The 21,588-nt window shown below is 42.8% G+C and overlaps 2 protein-coding genes across 2 annotated transcripts; one reads left to right on the plus strand and one right to left on the minus strand.

Moving 5' to 3' along the window:
• Positions 1 to 221: 221 nt before the first annotated feature.
• Positions 222 to 7,027, plus strand: rwdd1 (RWD domain containing 1). Its single transcript, XM_039805973.1, has 7 exons — positions 222 to 452; positions 2,931 to 2,996; positions 3,201 to 3,331; positions 4,535 to 4,678; positions 5,447 to 5,579; positions 5,700 to 5,762; positions 6,593 to 7,027. The coding sequence occupies exons 1-7, from the start codon at positions 380 to 382 to the stop codon at positions 6,703 to 6,705; spliced, it is 723 nt and encodes a 240-aa protein (XP_039661907.1). The 5' UTR covers positions 222 to 379; the 3' UTR covers positions 6,706 to 7,027.
• A 4,121-nt stretch (positions 7,028 to 11,148) lies between these two features.
• Positions 11,149 to 19,336, minus strand: LOC120562309 (amine sulfotransferase-like). Its single transcript, XM_039805974.1, has 7 exons — positions 19,177 to 19,336; positions 18,321 to 18,488; positions 17,950 to 18,167; positions 13,908 to 14,034; positions 13,698 to 13,792; positions 13,410 to 13,590; positions 11,149 to 11,371 (listed from the first exon to the last, which is right to left on the minus strand). The coding sequence occupies exons 2-7, from the start codon at positions 18,481 to 18,483 to the stop codon at positions 11,247 to 11,249; spliced, it is 909 nt and encodes a 302-aa protein (XP_039661908.1). The 5' UTR covers positions 18,484 to 18,488; positions 19,177 to 19,336; the 3' UTR covers positions 11,149 to 11,246.
• Between the last annotated feature and the right edge of the window lie 2,252 nt (positions 19,337 to 21,588).

The raw sequence follows: 21,588 nt of genomic DNA on the forward strand, positions 1-21,588 counted from the left end.
CAATAAAAAAAAAGAAAAAGAACCGTCCATGATGCAGACCAAAGCAGTGGCTGAGAGAACTAACGCTGTCATCATCATGTCTCAGTAAAGTTGGTAAATAATTGGTGAATAAAGCAGAAACCCCTGCAGTTGCAGCGCCACATGTTCAAAAATCTCCGCCGAACAAGAATTACAGCTCCATATACCAAATGAAATGCTACACACACACAGCTAGCTAGACAACTGTTAGCCGTGCCAGGCCAGAGAGGCAGAATCCCGACATCATCGATCACCATTGGGCAGGTGGAGCAGTGCACGCAGCAGCCGTGTGTTAGCTTAGCTTATCTTAGCATAGCGGGATGATTGGTCTAATTTACAGATAACCTGCAGCCACACCAACATGACGGACTACTCGGAGGAGCAGAGGAATGAACTGGAGGCGATAGAGTCCATCTACCCGGACTCTTTCACAGGTTTGTAACGTCACACAGACCGCTAACCAGCGTTAGCTCGCAGGCTAACGCTGGTTAGCTGCTGCTAAAGGATAAACCAGCACTCGAAAATGAGTGTTTCCCGTGGCACCCAGTGGTTTCAGTGTGTGGTCGCTGTAGTGTAGAGTTACTGGAGCTGAATGTCAGACACGCAGCGGGGATTTAAGAAGTTGTTACAGCGGGCCTTCGCTGTCTGGGACTGGCATGTAGGCTACGTTACCGTTGTACCAAACTCCATTCACATTCTGAGCAGCGGTGGAAGAAGTATTCAGATCCTTTACTTGAGTAAAAGTACTAATACCACACTGTAAAAACACTCTGTTGCAAGTGAAAGTCCTGCATTGAAAATGTTACTTCAGTAAAAGTCTGTAAGTATCATCAGGAAAACGTAGTTAAAGTATTAAAAGTATTTTTGGAAAGTGTAAAGAATCCAAACAGTTGTGTGTTTAATGGTCTAATCATTTCAGCTGGACTTGGAGGCTGTTATATTGATGGCTAGTGTACTTTAGAATAAAACTAACTAAAGCTGTAACAGATGAATGTAGTGGAGTAAAAAGTACAATATTTATCTCTGAAATGTAGTAGAGTAGAAGTAGAAAGTGGCATGAAAAGAAAAGACTCAAGTAAAGTACAAGTACCTCAACATTTGTACTTGAGTACAGTACTGGAGTAAATGTACTTAGTTACATTCCAGCGCTGATTCTGAGCAGCTGCTCTTCACACACAGAAGAACACCATATAACATGGATAGGAGAAGTTCTGGAGCTGCTTCTACATGATGTAAGATAAGATCAACTTTATCGTTCCGTGTGGAATTAGTCTTGGGCAAGAAGTTCCGACAACAGCTGTGTACAAACGCATGCATTAGTTATCAATCACACAGTTTGTCACAGACAGTACAATACATGGCAATATATAACAAGACTACAATGTACTTTAGGACAAGAAAAATAAATAGAGATCCTCCACTAGTGAGAGGATAGTGCACAGGCCCTGATATAGTAGAGTATTGCACGTGACCCCATTATAAAATAAATTGCGCATAGTAAGGGAATTGCACGAATGAAAGACTGCAAATTGCTTATATAAGAAATTGAACAAGGTGAGTAGACCTACACAGGTTAAAGCCAGCCCAGTGTTACTGTGATGAGGACTAGACTGGTTGTTTGTTGAGTAGTGCTATAGATGTGGGGACAACTGAAAGCTTACAGGCTCCGCAACACCAACCCGACGGTCGACAGAAAAGGCAGTCGGACTGATCAGTCAGCTCCTGTCTCTCAAAAAAGTGCCTCGGAACTAGAGCTGGGCAATATATCGATATTATATCGATAGTGATATGAGACAAGATATCGTCTTAGATTTTGGATTTCGTAATAACGTAATATGACATTAGTGTTGTCTTTTCCTGGTTTTAAAGGCTGCATTACAGTAAAGTGATGTCATTTTCTGAACTTACCAGACTGTTGTAATTATTCTGTTATTTGCCTTTACCCACTTAGTCATTATATCCACATTATTGATTCTTTATCAAAAATCTCATTGTGTAAATATTTAGTGAAAGCGCCAATAGTCAACACTACAATATCGTTGCGGTATCGATATCGAGGTATTTGGTCAAAAATATCGTGATATTTGATTTTCTCCATATCACCCCGCCCTATTCAGAACACACCGAAGCGACGCCGTCTTGAGCGTACATTCTGCGTGTGCGCGAGACGTAATACTCCTCCATAACAGCAGGCGGCGCTAATCTGTATTGTCGGAAATGACGGAACGTCTCTCTGGACTTCGTAAACACAGAGCACGCTGTCGTCAGTCATTGTTTTTTCGCCGATTCATTCATCGGCGAGTGTTGATAGTAGTCAAGAAGGATCGTTGTTGTCATTACTCGCTGAACGGAAGAAAAATACGTTGACTAGTAATAAGAACATACTGGCGTTGCCAGCTCTGGGCTTCTTCTTATGAAAGAAGCACTGATTTGCTAGTCAAGGGCTAGCGCTCCACCAATCAGATTGGCCATTGAGTCCGACTGCCCACCGGCCGATTCAACAAGTCAAATCGGCCCAAACGAACGCCGACGGCTCCTCCGACTGACGGCGGAACGGAACACACCGAAACCGACTCGGGTCACCGACCTCGCCAGACTGTCCTGCCGGCCGATAATCGGGTTGGTGTGTCAGCGCCTTAAGGCGGTTGCTGTTACACCTACTGGCTCTATAGCGTCTGCCAGATGGGAGGAGTTGTGTGATGGAGCTTTCAGGGTCCTTCGTGCATATCTTGATTACGATGGACTCAAAGGTGATGTGAGGAGAGGGGATGGGTGTGATTTTTATTTTTCTATTACTTTCATTCTATTACTTTGATCATGTAAAACACAGCAGGACACGAAGATGCATTAACAGCATGTGTCTCCCATGGTGACGTAATGAAGGTGTGACGACGATGTTTTTGTGTCTGTAGTTCTTTCAGATGAGCCCACCAGCTTCACCATCACCGTGACATCGGACGCAGCGGAAAACGGGGAAAGTGAGTTTACGGATGGGTGAGGCTGCAAAATGCCATCCATATCACACGTGACGGTTATGAAGTCTGACATTTGTTCAAAATGAGATTATATAAGCGGCGATAACTCAAAATATGTGTGTGAGTGAAACAGCGTAAAAACCTGAGCTTGAAAGTTGAAATGTAGCAAGTGTGTGATAATATGAGCGTTGCGTTTTCTTCCCACAGCCGTGGAAGCGACCTTAAAGTTCACATATGTGGAGAAATACCCAGACGAGGCTCCGCTGTGGGAGATCCACTCGCAGGAGAACCTGGAGGACAGCGACGCCGAGGACATCCTCACCTTACTGCAGCAGCAGGTCCGTCCATCTCGACTCAGCACGGCGGCCTCTACTGGGCCCCGGTCCTGATCCTCTATCCACTGCTTGGCTGTCAACCTGAGATTTTTAGGGCTGCACCATATGAGGAAAATATGCGAAATGCGATAATTTTGTTGAATATCGCGAGAACGATATTACTCGCGATACATAAACGGGATATTAAAATGTACTCTGTTCTGCATTACGCTGCTTTCAGTATTCTTACACAATGCAACAAATTGCTTGTTGAATTTAAAACAAAAGAAAGGAAATCATTTCCAACTTTCTTTTTATGGACAAATTATTATATTGAATATAAAAGGCACCACTAAAAAAAGGGACCGTTACATTTTAAAGCGCAACTAACACTAAAAAAAAATCTGTTTTGTGTCTATCGCGATGTTGCAGCGTTTCATTTATTGTGCCAGTTGATATTGCGATGATGATTTAAAAAAAAAAAAAAAAATATATATATATATATATATATATATATATATATTGTGCAGCCCTACTGTGATTAGTCTCTCATTGCCAGACCTTACTCGACAGCGCTGCGGAGGACGGTCTGGCTAGTCCACACGGCATTCCTGGATGGGAGAAAAACGTGCTCTGGTTTATTGGCATTTCTTTAAACCAATCACAATCGTCATGGGCGGTGCTAAGCGCCGGACGGAGCCGCGGTGCCGCTGCTAAATAGCCTCAGGAAGGAACTTGTTTTGGTGGAACATGTGTACGTTCAAAAGTAGTTTTAGTCGTGCGAGAGAGACCGATAGTCTAGCTAGCTGTCTGGATTTACCCTGCAGAAGTCTGAGGAGCAGTTACCCATAGTCCTCAGAAATCCACCGGAGGTTAGAACGCCAACACAAAGACCGAGGAAGGGGACGGACATCCGGTACCTGGAATTCAGTACTGCTACCTTTTTTGGTATTTTTGTGTCCGTACAAATTAAAAACAACCCGTAGTCTCGCTCAGCTCTGCGCTCACGGGAGTCTGAGCTCTCTGTCAAACATGCAGAGAGGACAGGAAAGCTCTCGGGTACCGAAATTTGGCACCCATTTAATTTAACGTGAATCCCTAAAAGTACCTTGTTTGGTATCAGACCCTAATCTGGAGTTGTTGAGCGTTTTGGAATCGAACTGCCAAATCGGTATCCCCTGATCTCTCCGTCCGGTGGGATGAACAGAACGTGTGGTTGCTCTGCAGGCAGACGAAAACCTGGGCATGGTGATGATCTTCACCCTGGTGACGGCCGTCCAGGAGAAACTCAACGAAATGGTGGACGTGAAGAAAAACCGACGGGAGGAGGAGGCGCGGCGGAAAGAGGCCGAGGCCGAGGAAGCAGAGAAGGTAGGAGCAGGAGTACCGAGATTAATCTACAGTATATATGCTGTATATGTGCCATTCATTTCAGTCGTGTTTATCACGGGCAAGGAATGGGGTCACTGGTAGTGCTGTTTTCGGCAATGAGAATTATGACTAAAACGTTTTCATCACGTGACGAAGACGAGACACAACGTAAATGCCGGTCACGTGACGATGACCGCAATTGAATGTGTAATGCAATATTGTTGATGAACAAAGACGAGACTAAATGTGGTTTACAAAATAAAAACTACGCTAAAATGTCTCGTCATTTTTCGTTTGGCCGAGACAAAATGTTATAACGTCATTTCGCCTCGTTTAGTCGCGCTGTTATTATTCGGGTCGCATTGCGCAGACGCAGGCGGCGTTGCTTCCTCAAGCCCCGTCGCGGCATCATTTCATTTGAACGGCATCGGTTTTCGTTGACGAAAACTAGACGAAAATAGTCATGGATAATTCGGACTAAAATGCTCAGACTTTTAGTCGACTGAAACTTGACTAGACCAAAAAGAGTACGAACATGACTAAAACTAACAAAAACTGAAATGACAGCTTGACACAAAGACTAGACTAAAACTAAAATTTAAAACAGGCTGCCAAAAGTGTGTGTGTGTGTGTGTGTGTGTGTGTGTGTGTGTGTGTGTGTGTGTGTGTGTGTGTGTGTGTGTGTGTGTGTGTGTGTGTGTGTGTGTGTGTGTGTGTGTGTGTGTGTGTGTGTGTGTGTGTGTGTGTGTGTGTGTGTGTGTGTGACAGGTGTTGTTTCAAGGCACAGTGGTAACCATTGAAAACTTCCTGGCGTGGAAAGCCAAGTTTGAACTGGAGATGGCCGAGCTGAGGAGGAAACGACAGAAAGAAGAGGAGCAGGCAGGGAAACCCAAACTCACCGGTAAACTCAAAGACACACCTCTGTCCCGGGAGGGGGGTCCCAGCTGATCACTTGCCCAATCCCCACGTGGATTACATGAATGTATGAACTAACGGCAGTGTAACGCGTGTCCCTCACCAGGTAAACAGCTGTTTGAGACCGACCACAACCTGGACACCTCTGACATCCAGTTCCTTGAAGACAGTGAGTGTTTTTAATACGTCATGTTATTATTAATCAAAGTTTTTTTTTTTTACCTTTTTAAAGGTCCAGTGTGTAACATGTTTAGTTGTTAATTATCAAAATCTGTGTTGCCCGTTCACAAACTGGTCCTTTTTTATGAATATTTACCACCACCATCAATTCAAAGTATTCCTATTGGCTTGAAATTTTACATTTGCATTCGCATGAACTGGGGTAGACGCTCCATATTCATGCGCCATCTTGAAATACGTTAGCCGGTAAGGGACATACAGGACATACTGCTCCGCCTTTGGCGTTTTCGCTGTCACATGATAAACTCCCAGGTGCTGCTAATGCTGCTAACGGGTATCGTAGCTTCCTGGCCCTCGGCAAGTTTTGAAGAGGGAAACATGGAGGACCACACGTATTCAAAATCCAAATTTCAGGAACAGGAGTCTTCTTCTTCTTCGCCCAGAAAAAAAAAAAAATATATATATATATATATATATATATATATATATATATATATATATATATATATATATAAAAAAGAGACTTCAGATACAGTATTAGGGGACCACTGAGGTCTATATAAAAAGAGACTTCAGATACAGTATTAGGGGACCACTAAGGTCTATATAAAAGAGACTTCAGATACAGTATTAGGGGACCACTAAGGTCTATATAAGAGACTTCAGATACAGTATTAGGGGACCACTAAGGTCTATATAAAAGCATCCAAAGAGCACCATGTCATGGGACCTTTTAAGAATACCAAGCTCCTAACTTGAGTTCAGAGTGGAGATTGGTTTGTTTTTATTCTAACACACGGCTGCTTTCTTCCTCTGCAGCTGGAAACAACGTTGAAGTGGACGAGTCCCTGTTCCAGGACATTGAGGACTTGGACTTGGATGAGGACGACCCTGACTTTGACCCTTTAGAGATGGGGAGCGATGAGGACTAAAGCAGGACTGCTGGGGGACGGACAGCACCGTCTCTGGAGTCCGATCGAGCAGACCCAGTTCCTTTTCAAAGACTCTGACAGCAGTTGGAGAGGGAAACTTCATAAAAAAAAAAAAACAACCCATACATAATCACCCACCAGTGTTCTTTTCTCTGCCTGAACTATTAAATTGACAAACCAAAAGTGTGACTGGCTCCGGTGCTGTTTGACATGCAGGACATCCAGTGACAGGCCAGAAGAGGGCAGCAACGTCTCAAATATTCAGAGAGTTTACTGACATTAAAGTAGCAACGTCCCAATATAAAAGTATACTTCAGTACGAGTACTGCATTCACATTCTTCTTTAGGCCAAAGTAAGCAAAATATACAAAACATACTATTCATGACTATGAACATGAAAAGCACTCATTATGGAGTTTTAGTTGTGGCTTTATTACTGTTATTAGTGTTTATGTTGTCCTTATGAACACTTTATATACTGTTCAAATGTCACGTTCTATAATCTATTAAATGATCGTGAATGGACAGCATTAATATTCAATTCAAATACATTTTATTTATCCCCTGGGGGCAATTTAAAAGCACGAGGAGTAGTTTCGAAAAATAAGTAAGTAAATAAATATAAGAATTACTCCGGCGAGCCGTGACTCTGATATTTCTACGGTGCCTTTCTACCTCACCGGACAAAGAGCTTCACAGTCACTATTTACCTCTAACGTGTGAGGAAGTAAACGCAGCAAAACGATTGAAGTAACTGACCCATTGTAGATAAAAACCATCGTTTAGTGCAGTTTAAAGAACTTTAGTCCAAACACTGATGCTCTGATTTGATTTCTAAAATACCTAGTCTATATCCACGATGATGTTCCACTTCGGGGATTGCTCCGTTGCTGCCGGAAATTCCGCCGCATGTCCTTCCTCTTCCTCTGTCTTTTGCTACGTTTACACGTGGCCGGCTATTTTCATAAACCGACATTTCAACCTCTCCGTTTTCAAAAATAACATCGTGCACAGCTGTCAGTTTTCAGAGAAGTGTTTGTTTACATGTACCCGTGTATATATGCCGTCAATGCAGTCAAGAGTACGCCAAACCTGTAGGTGGCGGTGTAACGAGAAGCTGAAGCCCACGTTAGCCAATCAGGATCCCGAAAATGGCAACAACAGCAACCAATCATTTCCTCTTTCTCTCTCTTGGCTGCCTAAACCTCCGTTTGTCTCAGTTTACATGCAAACGTGCAAACAAATATTTCAAAAATCTCCACTCTGGCCGGAGTTTTTAGAAAGACTCGGTTTTAGAGGCGAATTCTGTGTAAACGAAGGGTACAAACGAAGGGAAATGTCTCCGTTTGTAAAAAGAACCATGTACGTGTAAACAGTATCTTTGTGTTGGCGTTCTAAACTCCGGTGGATTTCTGAGGACTATGGTTAACTGCTCCTCAGATCTCTAAATCTGGTAAATCCAGACAGCTAGCTAGACTATCTGTCCAATCGGAACAAGAAGTTCCTTCCCGAGGCTTTTTTGCGGCGGCACCGTCGCTTACCTCCCCCCAAGACGATTGTGATTGGTTTAAAGAAATGCCAATAAACCAGAGCATGTTTTTCTCCCATCCAGGAATGCTGTGGGGACTAGCCAGACCTTCCTCCGCGGCCCTGTGGAGGAAGGTCTGGACATGGGAGACTACTAAATACCGAAACAAGTCAAAGCTTTATCATCTTTAGAGCAATGTAACATTCAGTGTATCCACAGGCCGTCTCTACTCAACATTAGAGTGCGGATCGGGCCTCATTTTTCTGTCCGCGTCCGACCGAGCAGTAACCGAACCGGGCCCAAGCCCGACAGGCATTAAGATATTTATGTCAGAGCCCAACCCGAGCCCGACACCGATAAAATCTTGATTTTTTTTCTCATACTAATGACACATGTACGTTTGTTTGTGTGGAAAGCTTTTATTAAGCAACTGTAGGAAGGCATTTGGAAATGTCAACAGATGAGCGCATCAGTGCACACGGGGCAACAATAAGCTTTTTAAAGATAATTTTTGGGGCATTTTAGGTATTTAATTGACAGGACAGCTGAAGACATGAAAGGGGAGAGAAAGGGGGAAATGACATGCAGCAGGGGAGTCGAACCCGGGCCCGCTGCGTCGAGGAGTAATCCTCTATGTATGGGCACCCGCTCTACCAACTGATCTATCCGGGAGCCCAATAATAAGCTTTTTTAAATTTTAAATGTTCAGTGCCTTATTGCGCTGATGTGACCGAGCCCGACCCGAACCCGAACATCATTTCTAAATTGGGGGGGGGGGGGAGGACAAAGTCAATAAGTGTGAAAGAACTCATAATTGATGATGATGATCACTTTTAATTGAATAGTGTTGATTTAAACAGGATTTAAACAGGTAAATGCAGTCCGATCTGTATTTCTTTCATGTGATTATACAACAAAACATGTCCTTTTCTGCAGCTCGGGGTTCTCGATGGAAACACGGACATGTTGATGATGTTGTGAAGTTGTTAAACAACCAACTTCGCCGATGAGAATGGAATTCAGAAATATGACGTAGCTTTAAAATCAATGGTATGTAACTCCAGCTACAATCGTCACATCTGAAAGTGACAATATGAGGAATCATCTGTTGTCTGCCTGTTGACAGCGAGACAACACACTTTCACTGCTATTCTCATATTTTTATGACCATCAATGTCACCGACAATATTTTACTACAAATCAGATACAATCCTTCCCTTTCACTACAGTGTGAAAGTTAAAGGTGCAGTAGGTACGACTTATAAAACTAACTTTCATATTTGCTGAAACTGACCCCATGTTCCAGTAGAACTACAAGAAGCAGGTCATTTAAAAGAATCCACAGCTCCTTGTTCAGATGCACCAATCAGGGCCGGGGGGGTGTGTGTCTAACTGCGTGTCAATCACTGCTCATGCATTCATTCTCCCTTGTGGGGGGAGGGGCTTAGGAGACCGTTTTGGGCTTTAGTAGAAAGGGGGGTAGGGACTGAGAAGTAATCGATGTTCACATTTTTTGTCTAAGACCTACACATCTTCACAATCCTACCTGCAGCACCTTTAAAACTGCTTGATGTATGAACAGAAAGCTCACTTCAGTAATTGTTCTATGGTGTAAGTAAAGATTGATTTAACCCTTTTTGGTTTTCTGGGTCAAAACTTTAAATAAAAACTTTTTTTTCCAACATTTTGGCCGTCTTTTTTTCGACAATTTTGTCGCTTTTCCCCAAGTTGTTTTTTCAAATGCTATAAAATTGAAGAAAACACCCAAATTTAATGAAAGTAGTGACCTGATCAATTATTTTATATTTGAAAAACGTATGGAACTATCCACGTTAATTATTTTGTGACAATTTAGTTGAAAGAAACCCAAATTTCGGATTGAAAATGGGTCAAATTGACCCGAGGACAACAGGAGGGTTAAAGGGCGTGCGCTGCGTTACCAGGCGCCACTCTAAAAACAGAACGATCCCTGAGGGATTACCTGAAGCTGGACATTCTCTGCAGACTGATGTTGGCACTGAGGTATAGGCTGGAGTAAGAGACAACAGGGCTCGCTGCACTGACACCACAACAGATCTATTGGATGATTCTAAGAAAATACTTTGTCCTACTATGTCACGTGCTGTCCTCAATGAGGCTTTGCATAGCTTTTCAAAGTGTGCTGAAATGACTGCAAAGCAGTGGCTGAAGCCTTCGGGGCTAGATGTACAGAGACCCTGCTGTGGCAGAAGGAGAGAGAAGCTGACAGGAGTAATGTTTTTTTTCTTTCGTGTTCATGAAGCCGCGTCGGCGACTGTCTTCGTCTTTGTGTTGCCACGAGACCAAAAGCTGATCACCAGTGTTGCCACAGTTACTTTGAAAAAGTAACTTAGTTACTTTACAGATTACTTGATTTTAAAAGTAATTTAGTTACTTTACAGATTACTACAACATAGGCCTACTGCCCGACAAACTTCTTCAACTCTCCCCCACTTACTGGTTTTGCACCGAAGTCCAGCTTTTGTTGTTTGGGTGGTGGTGGGCCTCCTGCTCTCTGCTTCGCACCGCCTGCTGGGACTTGCTCTGTAAGTTTGACTGCAGTGCTGCGACTCCAAATGTTTCTTCAAATTTGACGTAGTGTTTTTGTAGCTAGATAGCACTTTGTCGCCACCAGCACAGAGTGTACAACCAACCTTAATATTGCCGTCTTTAGCTGACACAAACTCAAAATAGTGACTGTATTTCCAGCTAGAAAGCGCGCATCTCTCTCCTCCCTCCATTGTTGTTTACGTTTGTGTCGCTGCGTGGTACATGTGAACTGTCCTCATGCTGAAAACGTGACCTGTCGCATATGTGACTACACTGCCCTTCACTGCAAGAAGAAAGCAAAAATATATATGTTTACTAAGGAAAATGACAAAAATAGTAACGCACAGTGACTTGGATAAGTAACTTTAATCTGATTACTGGTTTGGAAATAGTAACGCGTTAGATTACTCGTTACTGATTACGCGTTACGTGGCATCACTGCTGATCACTCAATGTCCCTGATGTCCCAGATGAAATGCAGAGGAGTGTCCGCCATCTCTCTGTGGAAGAGCTCGTCAAACCTCTCGTTCTGGGCCACGGTGAAGTGATTCTTCCAGTCCCCGATGGTGCCTAGAGTTCAACAGTGAGCATCACAGGAGAAGGTCATGTGTCATTTTACTTCAGCCCGTCTCGTCTCCATCTGCTCGGGTCACTGAATCCCTGCTGGTCGGTATAACTAGACATATATATATATATATATATATATATATATATATATATATACAATCATTCAATGTATTTCTTTATTTTCATGACTATTTACATTGTAGATTCTCACTGAAGGCACCAAAACTATGAATGAACACGGTTGGAGTTTGTTATACTTAAACAAAAATTTGAAATAACTGAAAACATGTCTTATATTTTAGATTCCTTCAACGTAGCCACCCTTTGCTTTTTATTAATAAGGGAAAAAAAATCCACTAATTAACCCTGACAAAGCACACCTGTGAAGGTAAAACCATTTCAGGTGACTACCTCATGAAGCTCATTGAGAGAACACCAAGGGTTTGCAGAGTTATCAAAAAAGCAAAGGGTGGCTACTTTGAAGAATCTAAAATATAAGAAATGCTTTCAGTTATTTCACACTTTTTTGTTAAGTACATAATTCCATATGTGTTCATTCATAGTTTTGATGCCTTCAGTGAGAATCTACAATGTAAATAGTCATGAAAATAAAGAAACACATTGAATGAGAAGGTGTGTCCAAACCTTTGGCCTGTACTGTATGTATGTATATATATATATATATATATATATATATATATATATATATATATATATATATATATATATATATATATACTGTATACCAGTGTTTCTCAAACTTTCATCAATATCAATAATATTGTACCCCCTTTGAATTGCTTTTTTAAGCCAAGTACCCCCTGACCAGCGCAAAAACATTTTTGGTAGAAAACAGATGAGATGAAAACAGAGCTACACTGACGTCCATCCACCTCTGTGTGCGCTGGATGTGTTGATAAGCACAAGTCTGCTGTATACTGTCAGTGTTGTGTTTACGGCTGCTCTGTGCTGCCTCCAAGTGGGCAAAAAAATAAATAAAGGGGTTGTGTTTGTAGGATTTTGAGATGTTCAGATATTGGTGATTCCCAGTGGTGGTATTAAAAAGTAGATCGGGTAGGTAAAACAATCATAAATCTACTAATCTTATCATCTACGTCTCCCAAATCGTTAAGCCCTAAGTCTATAGCCAGGTGTCCATTCTGGGAGATGGGTCAATCCTAAGTGGGATGGATAAGAACATAAGAAGCTGGGTCCAGACTAGTGTAATGATAGCCAGACAGATTCTTTTAAGAGGATGGAAGAATGAAGGGCTGCCGTCTATCCAGGAGTGGGCTTGTGAGATGGCTAGGGTGGCGGCGTTTGAAACGATGTCTGCCAGATTGGATGTCTATAGTAGAAAACGGAGAAAGTAGCTGAACTTTCTGGAGGGATCCTAAGAAGCTTTGTGCTGAGGAGAGACGTGTTTGATGGAGTTACGGCGGGGGGGGGGGGGGGGGGTGGGGGTTAAACTCATTGAGTTCATGGACCACATCCCCCTAATCTGATCTCAAGTGGGCCAGACCAGTAAACCTCTCCAGAATGATCCGAAACTTTATCTGCCACAGAGTTTCTTGTCAGCTTGATGTTGGCAAACAAAAAATGTTGTGGACCCGGGAGAGAGGGGTCATATTCAGACAAAAAAAATCTGAATTTCTGAGATTAAAGTGGTACGTTTGGAATTGAATTAACTTCTCTGCAATTTTCACACTTTGCAGAGTCATCCGGTGGGCCTGATTGGACCCTTTGGCGGGCCAGTTCTGGCCCAGGGGCCGTATGTTTGACACCCCTGGCTTATGGTGCCGTCACTTATTTATCCATTGGTTTATTGTCTATTTTGTTACTATCCTGTTGAATGAATATTCAAATAAAAAAATGAAATGACTATTCTGTTGAATGGTTTTGATTGTTGTATTGTAGTTACTGTGTCATCTTTTCTTGACTTTTGTCTGAGTGGGTGGTGACGATGGGGGGAGGGGGAGGGTTCATGTTGTGAGTTGTATGTTTTGTGGGATAATAAATAAAAAAATAAATTGCCTCTCACCTTTCCTCATGAAGGCCCCCTGCTGGTGGCTGAGCAGCTCCCCTGACACCTGCTCGTAGTTGGCCTGAGGGATCTTCTTCATGTTGCTGAAGGTGCTGTGTTTCACCACGCTGGCCAGCTGCTCAGCACTCAGCTCTTCGCCAAGGAACGCCGAGATCCTCTCCACTGCCGACCGCAGGTTCTGGACAGAGACGCAGCAGCACAAACGCACCACAGATCAAATATACACTCAACGTACGGCACGACAGCTTATGGACATGTAGAGATGGAAATGATTTCAGCTCCTACTTGAATCATTTCTTCATAGGTGATGAACAGCATGCTCATATCATCCTTGTGTGAGTACCAAGTCTTAATGTGCTCAAACCAGCTGCACCCAACCACTGTAATGGATAATGCACAAAGTTACCACCACACTGCAGACACATTGATCACGAGCTGCTCTGCTGACAAAACGCAACAAGCAACATCCTCTGTGCGCGCGGAAACACAACTCACCGTCTCCTCTGATGAATTTCTCAAAGAAGTCATTGAAATCCTTCGGCGTTTCCAATATTTTTGCGAGCTTGTGGAAGTGGAAGAAAGACACAAGGACATCTTTGGGATTTCTTGCCACGTAGATCACCTAAAAGAGGCACAGTCTGGGTATCAACAGTTTATCACTCTGTCTGCCTGGGGACTGATGGACTGACAGCTGCCGGAACCTGCCAGAGACAGTCCAAGCAGCAGAGGTTCCCATCATTCTGCTGTGGATCCCTTACCTTCATATCACGGGTTTTTTGGGGGGGGTCATGCTTTTCCTTAAAGGACATTTCCAGCGCAAAATGAACCTAGGGGTTAATAACACATGGGTACCGTGTTCGACCGTTCTCTGGGAAATGTTTTCATGCTAATTTAGTGTGACCAGTTTTAGCGCAAACCTCTAATTAGCTTATAACGCTAGTCGTCGGGGCACGGAGTAAAGTAAAAAGAAATCTCCATTTCTATACCACTAACAAGGCTCAAAATAGCACCACACTTCCACTGTAGCATAACGAGGGCCCCTTCATGTAAACCGAAGCATTGAGAACTTTGTAAGTGTACAGACAGTTTATTCAAAAGATAGTTTATGAAGACAGTAGTGTTCATGTATACAAGCAGGCGCCATCTTGGGAAAACAGTCATGACCAGTCGAACGACGTGCTTGAGCTATGTTACCGGTTACTGGTTACACGGCATTCGTCGTTCGACTGGTCGTGACTGTTTTCCCAAGATGGGCGCCCGCCTGTATATTTTTACTTTCGCATGCCCCGACGACTAGCTTTATAAGCTAATTAGCGGTTTGCGATAAAACTGGTCACATTGGATTAGCATGAAAACATATCCCAGAGAGCGGTCGAACTCGGTACCCCTATTATGTTATTAACCCTTCGGTTCATTTTGGGCCGGAATTGTCCTTTAACAATATTCTAGCTAAGAATGTAAGGAGCATAAACACATTATCAAAACTTTATTGAAAGAGTAGTTTTTCTAATTAGTGCAAACCAAAATGCAGCTTTGTTAGTTTATATAAAAACGGCCACATTATAGACTGAAGCCATCAACATTAAGTGAAGCAGTACACTCGACTGTTCTTTTATGTAAGGCTTAATGCCCGACGAGGTGTCCATTATCACCCTGCAGCCAATCAGAATTGAGTGTCCACCCATAGCCATGCAAACAACAGTATATCATGTCTCAATTCCCTGATTGTCAGTTCTCAATGGAAATATTAGTTTTTCTTCTTGAAATGAATGTGCAATATTTAAATTACAATGAAAGGAATATGACAGGATTTCTTATCAAAATTAAAATTGCCACTGTGCCATTAAATGGACCCCATAGGATGAATCAGCCCCGCCATCAGGCCATCATTTCCACGTGTAGGTGGAGACTTGTTGTCTCAGCCTGAGGCTGACTGACTGAGAGTTTCCTCTTTCCTTTAGTCTCTGGTTCGGGTATGTTGTGACATGTGCATATATATTTCAGGAAACATCAATGCCTTAAAGGTTCATATTTTCCAGTTTCAGTGTTGATGGAGTTCGAGTGATAAAACTGATTCAGTTAACACTTTCAGAAGCTATTACGGGTCTAACAGTTGAATAGCTTAGACTGCTGACCCTTTTGTAATGTTACCTTCTTAATAAAAACGATTCTACAGTAGTAAAAAAAGTTATTTAATAAAAAACGATTGATTGGAAAGTTTGTAAGTACACCAGAAGTTTATGTAAATAAAACTTGCCTGCTGGCTTCTGCTCTCTGCTGTTGTTGTTGCTGCTGTAACGCGTTTAGGGCCGTTTTCAAATTACAAACAACCAAAGAGATGCAACAAAAATATTTTTAATTTAACTTTTTTTTAAAGTAAGTGCTGTAGTATAACTAGCAGGAGACAAGTAATAATTGAGGTAAGTTTGGAGACATTACCTTATTTAATCATTAAATTAATAAACATTTTTGTTGTATCTCTTTCGGTGTAGTAATTTGTCACGGCCCTAAGCTACTGCTTAACGCAGGTAGCAGCAGCAGCAGCAGCAGCAACAGAGAGCTGAAGAGAGCAGGCAAGTGTTCATAAACTTCTGGTGTACTTACACACTTTCCAATCCATCGTTTTATGAGTACATAACCTATTTTTACTACTGTAGACGTTTGGTATCATTTCGGGCATTATTAGTGGGGTAACTTACAAGATACAAACGTGGGTCCATTAGCCCCTGCGCTAAGCTATTCAGCTGATAACGCTACTCTAGCTAACTCTCCCAATGTTCGACCCAGGTGAAAAAAGTTTCTGGGGGGGTGTTTGGCTCGAGGTCATGGTGCAAAGGACCCTAGGGTGAATTACTCCGAACCATCACTTTAACCCTTGTGTTGTCTTGCATGCAACTTTTTGTTTTTCTGGCTCAAAATTTAAAATTAAAACTTTTTTCAACATTTTGGTCGTCTATTTCGACACTTTTGTCGCTTTCTCTGATTTCTTTGTAACTTCTTTCACATTTGTCACTTTTCCCAATGTTTTTTTTGAAGCCTTTACTACGTTTTTGTCACTTACTTTCAAGTTTTTTGTTTCTTTGCTTTTGTTGATTTTTTTTCTGCGCTTTATTTAAAAAAATATATTTTTTATTGTTTTTAAGCTTTTTCCGACATGTTTGTCACTTTTTCCAGTTGTTCTTTCATCGATTTTTTTTTCAAATGCTATAAAATTGAATGAAACTTGCAATCAAAGAAGTGAATAATCAGTTATTTTACGTGAAGAGCGTTGCATCCATTATTCTTTTTGACAATTTGGTTGTAAGAAACCAAAATTTCTGGTATAGAAACTTTTTGAAAATGGGTCAAATTTGACCCGAGGGACGACAGGAGGATTAAAACAGCACTCCCATTGAAAGCACCGTTGGTTGCGTTAATGATTCATCTGGCCCACACTGGCTGGAAATGAACGTGCGGGTTACAAATTCCACAATCATGGTTCTGTGCAAGTTCAGCTGAAATGAATACGAGTTACACAAATCATCTTTTTCACTGTCCCTCCGCTGCAGCTCAGCAGGGAACCAGTCAGTGATAACACAAAGAGGCCGGACGGCATCAAACAGAGAGACACTTCAGACTGCTGAAGCCTCCATTAGAACCCATTCACACACAGAACAAGGACCGTGGGTTCTGGCCTCCATCACTTTCATTGGGTCGCTTTAGAAAGGGAACTCTGTGGCCAGTATTGAGAGGATGAACCACTAATGCTCTCAATGTGCAAGGCAGACGTGTAAAAAAATAGGGGAATGTATCCTTTAATATGCCACTAATATTGACCAGGCCCCCAGGAACAGCACTCAGCCTGGAAGCCTGGCATTTTGTTTGAAAAATTCCCCCGTGGAGGATTTTCCCCGTAGGCCACCACTGTAAAAAGAGACTTCTGTAAAACTGCTGCCAGAACACCTCCAAGTGCAAACAAGGACGGTTATTTCTCTTTCTATTATTGATTTTTAATCCATGGACTTTTTTATATTTGGGGGACTTCGGGGGCTCCAGCCCCAAATATTTTCTTTAAAGCCCCAAATCTTTTAGGTCAACTGGAGTGCTATTCCCTAAATAGATCTAACATAATTGAGTAAATGTTCTTTGGGTTTATAATTTCCGTAGTATTCACATGTGGCACATTTGTCAGATAAACATGTATTGTCAGATAAGCATGCATCGTGTGAACTCTCCTCCAGCAGAGAGAGTGTAACAACAACAGATTTCAAGACCAGTCAAGCCGTTTACACCAGATTCCTACGCTACCTGTTTTGTAACTTCAAAATAGTAACATCAGACAAGTTGTGGCTCTCTTAAGGCATCGTTAGGGCTGAAAATGAGTCGTGACATGAAAGACTGTATTAAATATAACTGGTCCTGTGGACACCCACAGCTGGAGCTGCTGTATAAACAGAGGATGGATGATCATAGAGTAAATAATTAACAGTAATGTTTAGTCTCGCAGACTAGGTTAGGGTTCAGTGTGTAGGTGCAAAAGAGGGGGGGAAGCACTGACCTTGCCCTTCTTCTGGCTCAGAGCTGCAGGCATTAGGTGGACCAGCAGATGGGTGACCCTGAGCCGGGGGGACGGCGCCGTGATGAACGCCTGCCTGCTGCCAATCATCTCGATCCAGGGCACCAGCTCAGCGTTGCTGCGGCTATCGAGCTGGCGGATGGCGGCCAGATCTCCCTTCGCCTGGATGAGCAGCAGGATCTGCTGCATCCAGATGGTGCCTGTCGGACAGAGAGCACACGGCCCGCGCTCGGGTAGGTCAGCCTCGGCCTGCTCTGTGTGCTCTCATTCCTCTCTCACCGTAATGAGCTAATGCTCCTTTTCCCAGAAATCCCCCCCCCCCCTACCCGCCCCCACCTTCAGTTCCCTCTCACCTGATTTTGGGTACGTGACGACAAACACGTCCGAGTCTCTGATCTCCAGGTTGTAAATCTGGTCCACGTCGTCCGGATCGTGAGTCCCGCTGATCAGCGTGAAGCCTCGGTGGGGCACCAGTTCGTGCTCACGCGTCTTGACCTTGACGTCGTTTACGTCCATGATGGCTAAAGCAGAAGCAAATCCAAAAACAGCAGTAGTTTTCATTCAAGGCTCCATAGATATATTTTACATACATTACACATTCACAGTGTTCTCACTTCATCTGTCATCATTCACCAGCAGATCTTCAAAACTAGTTGGCTGCTACTCCCAGATGTGGAGGAAGTACTCACATGTGTTAATGCACTAAAAGTTAAAGTAGCAATACCACAGTGTAAAAATACTTGGTTACAAGGGAAAGTCCTGCATTCAAAAACCCCACTGAAAAGTACAAAAGTATCAGCATCAAAACAAGTATGAGGTACGTAAGTACCAACAGTAAAAGAAATCCTCATTCAGCAGAATAATCTATACAACTGGTATGATGTTTAAATGTTGTAGCCGGTAAAGGTGCAGCTCATTTGACCGACTTTATATTCTGCTGGGTACTTTAATCTAGAATCATCATTTATTAGCTGATTATATTTGGTTTTAATAACCTGAAAAGGCACTAAATCTGTCAGATTAATGTGGTGCAGCAAAAAGTACAATATCTCCCTCTGAGATGTAGAGGAGTGCAAGTAGAAAGGAGCAGAACACGGGACCTGGAACGTGCACTCAGGTAGGCCACAGTAGTCTACATCCCAGCTCGTCCAGGTCCACTCAGTGGAAAAAAGGTGCCCGTAGTCACCAACATGCTGCATACAGCCGTACCTGCTGCGCGCTCTTCTGTCCGCTGGGTTCTCTCTCTCCGTCCACCACGCGCACCTTGATCAGCCCACTTCACTCTTAGAAATCTGCTGCTCTTTTTATTTTTCTAATTCTTTTCACCCACTCTGCTATAAACCGTGGTCCCTCCCCCGGCGGTCCCTCCCCCGGCAGTCCCACCTCTTCGGCCCGGCTGCGCGCTGCTGAACGCCCCGCTGACAGAAAGCAGCTCCGAGAACTGACACAGAGGTTCCCTCCCTCCCTCCCTTCCTCGCTCCCTTCCTTCCCGCTATAAGATCACCTCAGCTCACCTCCTCACACATCACCCAGCGATGACAGGCTGAGGGAGAGGGGATGGGGTGGGGGGTTGGTAAAGAGAAGCGCAGCGCCGGCCGAGCCTTTTGGGGGCCCTAAGCAGAATTTGATTTGGGGGGCCCCCACCACATGGAGTCACCTATGCTTGACAATTATTGACACAAATGTCACACTATAATGTTACTTTTCTAAATGAATACAGTGAGGTTATGTATTAATACAGTGACTGATTATGAACTACTGTCCCCCTGGGCACAGATGCATAAGGACCCTCCCCCCCTACTCTATTTGTGCAAAAGTGGGTGCAAACGGCAAGGGGGGGGTCCCCCAGAAAATTTTGAATTTGGTAGATGTGATTTCCTGTATTCTGGTGCATTTTGGGGATGGTCAGCTGGAGAAGGACAATACCTAAATTTAGATTCATAGCCTTTTGCTTTTTGACTTATTAAGGTAGTGACTTCACGCAACTACTTGGGCTTCAGGGCCAAACAACACGTTCAATCCCATAGGACTTTATGTTCGATTAAAATATGACATCTATTTATCCTAATAGGGATGCATATTTAGATTTATTTTCCTGCCCGATAGCCCGCCCGTGTTAACCGCTTATTAACAGTTAATAATCAGCTGACTAAGTCCAAGTGCACCCTTCTGGGAGAGTTAGCAGCCACAATGTTGCGTACATTGTTGTTGACACATGCAGAACATTCCCAGTCCCCAAGTCTCCACCACATCAATTAGTTTAGCTGCATGGTTGTGAGCTGTGGGTCTGCCTGACATACTCTGTGTTAGTAGGAAGTAGGGCTGGGCGATATGGCCTCAAAGAAATCAGATTTTTTCACAAAGAAATCTGATTCATGATTTAAATCGATTCCCCCACCCCCCCTACTTAAAATCAATCTACAGACGACAAATAAATGACAAGATCACACACACACACACACACACACATGGGGCATGTATATGCCAATTTTATGTAAATATATATTGGTTTGAGTGTTTTCCCTACCATTGTATTGGAGGGGGGGGGGGCGCCCTCCGTGAAAGAATGACAAAATGATATTATGCTATATATTCAACAAATTATATAATTATGCTATATATTCAGGGTTCATTCGCATTTTAACCAATACTTTTCCATGACTTTTTGGCAAATTTCCATGACTATGCGTTCCTGAAAATGTCATTTGACATTATCCAATAAGAATAAAAATCTGTGTTAAAGTTTACCCTCAGAGGTTTAACTATAAAATAAATGACAATTTATGTGGTTCATAGTGGGATTCATAATATCGCTCCTCAAATAGAATGTTGAGGTTACGACGACGTGAAAATACATTTATTAATCACATATTATTATGCTGTGTTAAAAAAAAAAAAAATTCCATGACTTTTCCAAAACCTTTCCAGGCCTGGAATTTGCATTTTTCAAATTCCATAACTTTTCCATGTTTTTTCAAAGCGTATGAACCCTGTATATTCAACAACAACTAAACAGATGCGTGAGATAAAGCTGTTTTCACACATACAGGTTCACTTCTCGTTCCTCAGTAAACGTTCAATTCATTTTGACTTTAGTCGCGCAACCTTGCCCCTATTTTCACCTGTTGCTGAGTAACGTACATTAGCATGCCATGGTCTCATGAGTGTAGTGTTAGAAATAAAAATAATCAGTCAAGCTGGCTGTGCTTTATGAGGATACAAATTATAGTTGAATAGTATAGTGTGTTTAGTGGAAAAGCACTGTGACAGCTTAGTCATGCAAAAAAGAGAAAAGGATACTGTTGTACGTGCAGAAAGCAGAACTGTATGACGGTGGTCAGAAAGCAACAAGAGTGCAGCCACAAACGATAATATCAGTTTGATATCAGTTTGACCATGAAAGTAAGTCACTCCTCAACCTGTGACGGACAACAGTGGCGCATTGTTCTTTCTGACCATCAGCATAGTTAAAGTCTGTCTAACAACTGATGAAGAGGGCGTGTGCCAAAAGACTGGGACCAGTCTGTGCACCAACCAGGGGGGGCTAAGTCTAAACCACGGTACTCCTCCAACTTTTAATAAACAAATCAAAATGCTCTTAGAGACTGATATATGAATTCA

Source organism: Perca fluviatilis, chromosome 7 (genome assembly GCF_010015445.1).
Source record: "Perca fluviatilis chromosome 7, GENO_Pfluv_1.0, whole genome shotgun sequence".
In the NCBI taxonomy this organism is placed as follows: domain Eukaryota; kingdom Metazoa; phylum Chordata; class Actinopteri; order Perciformes; family Percidae; genus Perca; species Perca fluviatilis.